Below are 8,631 nucleotides of genomic sequence, written 5' to 3' on the forward strand. Positions count from 1 at the left end.
CCCCTCCCCCCGTACCAGGTATTGAACTCAGGACCCTGCGCTTGCCAGGCAGACACTCTACTGAGCTATCTCCCCGGCCCCTATAACCTGCTCTTTACTATTGAGGCCCATGTTAGGGCTTATATCTCAATACCCCCAAGCTTTATGCTCTCGCAAGTCGGGCTTTTCAGAGGTGGATGTAGGAAGTGTGATGCTGGGGTTACCTAAATTAGGTTAGCATAGTTCCAGGTGTGGATGACACCAGCCAAAGGCATGGCTTCTGGACTGGTGGGGATAAAAGGGAAAGGGAGGCTTGCTGCTGCTGCTGCTGCTGCTGCTGCTTGTTGCTTGCTACGTCATGAGCAGTGTCTCCTCCACTGGGGCCCTTTGCCATGCCTCCCTGCGTTGAGCCAGCCAACTATGGACTGAAACCTCTACGGGCTGAGCTGAAATAACGACCCCACCTTAAACTTGAGGGCTTGCAGTATTTTGTTCAGCAGTATAAGATACATACACTGGTTGATGCTTCCCATATGCGAGCAGTGGGCCTATCATAAGGAACAGAGATGTCTGGGAAGTCCTTTTCTCATCAATAATAGAAACAACTGTAGTTGTACTACCATTTATTGAATACTATGAAATGAACCAGGTGCTGTTTTATAGATCTTACATGGTTTATCTTCTTCCTACAGTGGGAGGTGAAGGGCTATCTTTGTTAGCAGTCTGCAGGTGATCACACCTGGGCTTGGAAAGAGGTCTGAATTCACACCCCGAGGGTGGCCCCAGGATCCACTCCTGTGAGCACGTCACAGGCCCCCCTTGTTCTTCTTCCCTGTTGGTGCTCTGCACCCCAAGCTAGGATCTTTGTGATCAGAGGCCTGAAGCTTCTCTCCTGACTCCTGTCTTGCTCCCTGGCCCCTGCGCCCCACTGTCCCATGCAGGGAGAGGCCAGCCACAGTGGCCGGAAGCTGATGGTGCCCAGACAGACGTGTGTGCAGGTTGGACCTGCGGGGAGCACTCCAAGGAGGTGCCCTGAGCTTGGATGTGCTAAACACTGAATTAATGTCAAGTAATATACTTGGATCTTGGTTTAATCTGATTATGACAATGGTATTGCAGCTTCAGCTTATATAATTCAAAGTTCATGCATGTATTATGAGTATTACCATAGGGCAAAAATCTATCACAGTGTTGTACAAGTTAATTCTAAGTACTTTATGAAGAAATGGAATCTTGCTGCCCCAGCAGACCCCTTTACATTTTTCCATGTGCATTGTTAGCTTCTGTCCACATAATTGAGCCATAATGTAAAACATGCTTTGTTTTCCTTTCATCGTTGGTGTCTTAAGCATTTTCCTGCCTTCCCGATTCTGTACGCAGTTCCTAACTGCTGGGAGTGGGCATACCTGTTTTGTTCCCGTCTTCAAACTCTGGATTCTTTTTAGGTTAGAGACCAACCTCTGTCATCCAACTGTCAGATGGAAAGTCATTTTTTTTTGAAGTGCACTAGGAAATTTCCATTTGTGACCATATCTTTTGGCTTTATGTTACTTCAGTGAATTACTTGAGGCCACTAACTTTGCAAAGAGGAGAATTCATCTAGCTCAGGCTTAGCGGCTCCAAGCCTGGAGAGTGTGCTTCAGCTTCAGTGAGGGGCATTGCTGCTGTAGCACCCTGTGGCCTGTGGTGGCATGCGTGCGGCAGCAGGTGCCTGTGTTTCTGACTAGGAGCAGAGAGGAGACACGGGGGCACCACAGCCCCCCTTCGGCAGGACGCTGATGATCTTAAGGACCTCTCAGGTCTCCACCCCTCCAGGTCCTGCCACCTCCCAAAGCACTGCCCCAGGGACTAAGCGTTTAACATGCACCTTTGGGGACACTACCCACATCCTAACCACAGTGGTCAGTGGTTATAGGTAACATCTCCATGATAACAACATGAGCATAGTTTCCCCCTTTGTTTGGAATGAGTTCCTTGAAATAAATTCCCAGGACTGAGATTAACCAAGCCCAAACGCATTACAGTTATGTATTTTAGAAATGTGCTGCCATGATACCTTTGTAAAAGCATTGTTCAACGATTCTGGTACCAGAGCTGTAACTCCAGCCCTCATTTCAGGCTTTGCACCAGCAGCATGCATTACCTTGGCCAGCCCTCCTGGCTGGGGCAGAGTGCTTGCCACACACAACACAGCTTGCAGGGCTCAGTCCATGGATGATTGACTCCAGGGGGACATGTCATGGCAAAGGGCTGCGGCAGAGCAAAGCCACACTACGGTGGCCGGGAGGCAGAGCTGAGTGGCCTGGAGAGAGGGACAGAGAAAAGGTAGGAGCAAGCTAGTCCCCAGTCCTGTCCAGGTGGCTGCCCGGACACCTGGCTGCTGCACTCTGCCTAGCAGGCGCTTTAATACGCCGAGCTATCGCTATCTGGCCACCCTCCTCAGCGTTTTCTTCTGTCCCAGTTTTCACTTCTGATTCTTCCTGTAAGTTCACTCCATAACAGCAGTGAGCAGGACCCCGTGACGGCCTGATGCTTCGCTGCCTTGACATGTCCTCTGCCAACCCATCTAGTCCATCCCCTTTCAGCTCAGCACCAGGACTTGGACAAAAATGCACACACGGTCTCTGCCACCATGCAGCAAGGGTGCCGCCGTTCCAGTCTCCAGAGTACTCCCTCCCACCTGGAACCTTCCTGGTGTGACCGCTGCTGTCCACGCTTCATCAGTGTGCTCTGCTGCCACCGCACTGAGGTCTGCTTGCTGTGCTCCCAGCCCTCCAGGCTCTCTCCAGCCTGCACTGCTGCTGTGCTCTCAGTGGGCCCCAGAGCCTCCTGTGTGTGGAGAGTGATTGGAGCCTGGGGTCCAAGCTGCTTCCTGTTAGGGGTGTGGCCTGGCTGGAGGTGGCTCCTGGCTGTGATGGGAGGGTGAGCACGCTTGCGGCTCCTCCCTCTCATGCTTCCTGTCTCACCATGATGTGAGTAACTGTCCTCCGCCAGGCCCTCCCACCTGCCCTATGTGCCTTGGAGCCGCTGGCTCCAGACCGAGGACGTGAGCCAAGCCTCTCACTGGTTAGGGTGGCGCTGGGTGCTATGTCTCTGGTGAAAGCCAGGAGCTCCCCACACCCTCACGCACCTTCTGTAAACCAGCTACAAAGACCTCTGCACCCTGGAATGCAGCAGCAGCAGCAGCTGCAGGCCGCTTCTTACTGCCAGCTCCTGTTTGTCCAACTTCCCTTGGCTGTGTGGGGAGGCAGAACGCGTGGGCATGCGCCACAGCAAGGGCAGTGCTGGATGACCAGGACCCCTGCGCTAGGCTCCTCTTCCTAAAGGCCCCACTTCCCCACTGGAGGCACCCTGGAGACCAGGCCTTTCAACACACAGGGCTCTGGGGAAGGGGACACGTGTGGTGGAAGAGGTTCCGTGCCACGTGGAAAGGTCAGTGGCCATCAGTCAGTGCAGCAGGGGCTTCATTGGGCCTTCTCTCCTGAGTGGCTGTGGGAGACGCCATGGAAAGAGAGTGTGGCTGTGGAGACCAGGGGCTGTGGATGGCACATAGTCATTTCTTGGTGGGGAGCAGGGGGGAGCCACCGTGCACACAGTCCTGGGCTTTTCTTAGATCCATGTCAACACCATGAGACTAAGACAAAGGTGTCAGCCGGGGAGGAGCTTGCGTCAGGGCCCAGGCGCGTCCCAGAGGACGCGTCCATTGCAGGTCTGTGGCACTCTCAGCCTGCTGTTAGCTTGTATGTGTGGAGTCTGCCTGCTGACAGGGAAGCGCAGTACATTTTTCTTCCTGTCCCTTCTGAGGGGACCACTGTCCATGATGCTGGAACTCAGGGTTCCTGTGACCAAGTGTGTCTTTAGATCTTAGGAGAGGGGTCCGCCTACTCACGAGCTTCTGCCTTGCAGAAGTGGTTGACGCCCTGAGGAAGGCTGGGCCCCTGGGTCCCTTCTGTGCTGTCCTGCCTGCTCTTAGGTACAGGGAAAAGGGGGTGCTCTTGAGCCAGGCTCAGCGAGGTCTTTCCGGAGCACCTAGCAGTGTCAAGCTCCTGCATTCGCTGTCTATTGGAGACTCCCTAGCAACCTTGCTGAGGTGGGCACTGCCCCCATGCCTCAGAGGTGGGCCGGGGCAGGGCAGACACGTCGTTTGTCTAAGGTTACACAGCTGAATGGGACAGAATTCGTCTTTCAACCTGGGTCTTTCTATAGTCTCAAACCCTCTGCTTATGGGATCTGTAAGTTCACCCACACCTGTCAGCCCCTCTGGGTCTCCTGGGGCATGCGATTGCGGCTGCGGGGGACCTGTTTCCCCCACATGGATGGGGAGGCTCCTGTTCGATCAGTCTCCGTGGGAGCCTTCAGCCTGGCCTTGCGGGACTCTCAGGGCACCCTCCCTCGGACGCCATCCCACCCCCAGCCACTGCCTAGCAGCTCTTAAGAACCGTAAGGTCCAAGGATGGGACCCTGAAAGCCCCAGGGACTGGTTGGAAGCCAGCAGCTGTTAGCAGCAAGGCCAGCAGGCCAGTTTTGGACTGTGGATGGAAGCAGGCACTCTCCACCAAGGGGCAGTCAGCCCTGCAGCTCTGACCAAGCCCAAGTGACCCAGGGCTTCCTAGCGAGGTGAGCCCGCCTGACTCCAGCCACTCTGACAAGGATCCCTTCTTCAGAGAGAATCTGCTCCTTGTTAATGATCCTAAACGGTCAGCAGATTTTTTTCCTTCCAAACCGCCCTTGGGAGCTGAGTCCAAGCAAGAAAAAGGAGCCAAGAGAGGCTTGTCTTTCCCAGGCTCTGTGTCCGGCTGGAGTGTGAGTGTGGGGGCCCTGATCCTGCCCCCACCCACCCCACGGGGGGCCCGAGTCTGCCCTTGAGCTGGGCAGGGCTTTTATTGTGAAAGGAGCCCCCACTTCCTCTTGGGAGGGAGGCTGGGCCGGGCTGGGCCGGCTGGGCAGGGCACTGTCCTCAAGATGGGGGTCTGGCTGCTCTGGAACGAGGGGACCTTGGATCGGGAACCTAGACCACACTGCAGCCAGCGGCGGAGAGGAGACATGGTAGGTGGGGCACGGTGGGGAGCCCCTGCCTGCACAGGTGGCTTCAGGAGGAGGGATGCATGGCCAGGGTGGGGGACACCTGGACAGGTGGCTTCCAGGCACTGCCTCAGAGATGCTGTCCCGGGTTTCCTCTCTGCACAGAGCCAGGGCTTTGCTTTCCAGGCACCGCGAGTGGGGGTTGACCGGGCTGTCATTTGTGATGGTGCTGCGGGGCTGAGCCAGAACGAGCACAAGCTCCAGCCTAGGGCAGGGAGAGTGAGGGTCCCAGCCCTGCAGCCACAGCCTCTGAGGGGTGGGACGCCCTTGCAGTTTCCTCTGTCCCCTGGAAAGTGCCTGTGCCCTGCTGAGCTGTGTGTTAAGGAAACCCAGTGCGTGAGGCTCCAGAGCGGCTCCCAGCCCCGGCAGCAGGGGCAGTGGCAGCGGCTTTTGCCTCCTGGGTGGAACTGCGGAGGGGCGTGGGGCGCTGCTCAGGCCCAGGCAGAATGCGGAAGGATCTTTTCTCTAGAGCCTCAGAGACTCTGAGCCTGCGGGGGAGATGCACCTTTCGCCGCTCTGAACCAGGACAGGCCTTGACGGGCTCTGCTTGAAGCAGCCCTGGGGCAGTAGCCTGGCTTCCCTGTCTCTGTCCCCTTCTCTTCCCCTCCAGGCCCACAGAGGGCAGCCTGGAGCGCCCGGAGCTGCTCCTTGGCGAGTGGAGCCGTGGGCCTGGAATTCAGGACACCTGCATTCAGTGTGGGCGGCATGGCTGCGCATAGCTGGCGGGGTTGGGGTTGGGGGTGCGGCCGGGTGAGCGTACACCCCCCTGACATCTCCCCTCCACATCGCCACAGCGTCTTTGTCCAAGCTGCTAGAGAGAAAGGAGCAGTGGGGTTTAAACTTGAGAAGTGCTACTGGGGGGAGGATATGAACCCCAAGAGTGGGGGAGTCCTGCTGGAGACTGAGGTCAGAGCAGCACCCCAGGGGAGCGAGGGGAGCACGTGGGCGGGGGAGGGTCAGCCCACCTCTCCTGTTCAGGTGGCCCAGGCCCAGTGCCACCTCTCCGTGTGACACTGCGTCTGGGGCAGGGGTCTTTTAGGAAAGGACGGGCACCACAGTTGACGGCGCTGGCCAGGGAAGGACCAGGGTGAGGAGCAGGGAAATGGCCTTGCAGACGCTGCGGCCTGGGTCGGGCCTTGGAGAGCCTGGCCCCTGGGGGAGGCAGGGGCAGAAGTCCCCTGCAGGATGAGATGAGAGGTTGGCCAGGTGTTATCTGAGATGCTGTGGCATCCAGGTGACCCGTGGGAGGGTTGTGGCCTTTGAGAGGTGGGCATGGTCTCTACCATGTGTATTTTACACTTGATCTTAGCCAAAGGCCGAGACGCGCCTACAGTATTTTAGAAGCTAAGACTGAGGCACTTGGCCTTTTCTTTCTTTCCAGCAGTAGCAGCGCAGGACTCTGAACTTGTACCAGGAATATTCATAGAAGTCAGGACTGACTACCAACGTAGAACGATGCTGTCTTCCTAAATCTTGGGAGGAAAATACTACACAGTTTCTGTGGGTGTCGCAGTGATCATTTTGTCTTAGGTATGATTCTCTTTGGGCACCTATGGAAGGTTTTACCAGACATGTGTGCCCGTGCTGCTGGATTTGGCTTCCCTTGGCATGCAGGCAGCTTGCCCACGCCTGCGTCTGTCTGGATGGAGGCCTTTGTGGCTGGGCCTTCCTGCCGGGCCTGGAATGGTGGCCGCAGCTCCCTGTTGGTGAGGCCCAGCAGTTTCTGGTGGAGTGTGGTCCACCCTGCAGTCTATGGAAATGGGGATCTGGGCACGCAACACCACGGCTTGTCCCATGACTGAGGGACTTCCTGTGGCCTGGGTGGGGGCAGAGACAAGTCAGGTCAGTTCCAGGCAGGTGCTGGTTGGCTCTGCTGAGACCTTGTGCTCCCGAACCTCAGCCACTCTTCGTAAAGTGGGCTGCATGGGGACAACAGAATCTGAGAGGTACATGCTCTTAGGGCCTGCAGATGCTGCAGGGAGGGTGGGACACTCAGGTTTACTTTTTGTTTGATCCTAAAATGGGGACAACAGACATGACCTTCCCTGAGCGCCCGCGCTGGGGAGCTGCCAGGAGCTGCTCAGGTGCAGCAAGCAGAGCCTTTAGGGTGCCTCAGTGACACACTTGCTTCTTCAGCCACTGCGGGTGGGGGCACAATGCAGGGGTGTGTGTTCAGGCAGCATCCACTCCGCACCACCTGGCCCGGGGTCTCTTGCCAGTGCCTAGTTACAGGAGGCCCCCAGCAGTCCTGGCCTCAGCTAGAGAAGAGGATAAACCGGTTTTGGAATCAGATCCCAGCGTGCAGCGCAGCACGTGACGATTGCGATCAAACCAGGCAGGGCTGGCCCAGAGAGCAGAGGGTGGGTGCGGGGTGAGAATGACCCACGATGAGTGGGCACCCAGGGCGCCAGCTTCCTGCAGCGTGCATGCTGTGGGGCTCAGGGGCTGCTTTGACAGGCTGACCAAGGGCTGTGGGAGCCCTGCCCCGTGTGTGCACGGCCTCGGGCCTGGGGGCAGATGGTTGGGAGTGTGGAGCTCCTCCCGTGCCCCACCCCACACTTCCCCCTGGCCTGGCCCTCCCCCAGGGCTCTGCTGCTTGGCTGGGCGGGAGATGATAGTGTGGTGTGTCCTGGGCAGAAGATGAGCCGCGGGACTGGGCCGAGGGGTGGTGGGTGGCTCCTGGGCCAGGACCTCACTCTTCCCTCACTGGGCCCGGTTCTCCAGAGGTGCAGGAGGGGATCCACAGTCTCTGAGCAAACCTGCTTCTAGGCCCTCTAGCTGCTTTGCTGCAGGGAGGACACAGGGCATCCTGCGCAGTGCAGGGGCAGGAGCCGGCTCCGGGCTGCAGGGTAGAGAAGTGGAGGCCACCACCACCCTTCTGGGATGACCGCGGGCCTGGGGAGACCCTGGGCAGGGACTGTGTGAGCGCGGCTTGGGCCATGTGTAGCAAGAAGTCAGTGTGTACTTGTTGCTGTTGTTCAGAAGAAAAGTGGCCTGACACTTCCTAGCCAGCCCCAGACGGCTGCAGGGAGCCTGGAACTCTTGACATCAGAGGGAGGGACAGCCGGACACAGTGGCACACACCTGCATCCCAGCACGGGGAAGCTGAGGCAGGAGGGTCCCAAGGCCGGCCTGGACTACAGAAAGAGAGAGAGAGAGAGAGAGAGAGAGAGAGAGAGAGAGAGAGAGAGAGAAAACAATTTAAAAAATAAGTAAAGGGATAAAGGGATAAATGCAGGGCTAAATGTATGCTAGAAGACAGTTAACCATTTTCCTACAAAGTTACCGTGTGCTTACAGGCAGACATCCCCAAAATGCTTCCGTTATTTTTGCAAGAGGAATAAAAACATGCCTACACTAGAACTCAGTGGATAGGTCTGCAGTCATTTATTAAGCGGCTGCCCCAGGCTGCAAGCTGGTGTAGACCGGATGAACAAACTGCAACTCTGCCATACCGTGGACAAAAGAGACCATGGGTCTGTGCAGACTCCTGGGTGAGTTGCAGACTTCTGAGCCTGAATGGGAGAAATCTGAGGCTCCCTCTGGTGTGAGTGAGTCAATCCCAAGCCA

At 57.0% G+C, this 8,631-nt stretch overlaps 1 protein-coding gene across 1 annotated transcript in view; it reads left to right on the plus strand.

Moving 5' to 3' along the window:
• The first annotated feature begins 4,924 nt into the window (after positions 1 to 4,924).
• Fam198a (family with sequence similarity 198 member A) overlaps positions 4,925 to 8,631 on the plus strand; it is a 47,173-nt gene continuing 43,466 nt past the window's right edge. The window contains exon 1 of the mRNA XM_012516779.2: positions 4,925 to 5,025. Within this exon, the coding sequence (XP_012372233.2) occupies positions 4,942 to 5,025 (84 nt within the window). The 5' untranslated portion in view covers positions 4,925 to 4,941. The remainder of the gene's footprint in view (positions 5,026 to 8,631) is intronic.

The sequence above is a fragment of the Octodon degus genome, unplaced genomic scaffold (assembly GCF_000260255.1).
Source record: "Octodon degus isolate 3935 unplaced genomic scaffold, OctDeg1.0 scaffold00126, whole genome shotgun sequence".
Classification (NCBI taxonomy): Eukaryota; Metazoa; Chordata; class Mammalia; order Rodentia; family Octodontidae; genus Octodon; species Octodon degus.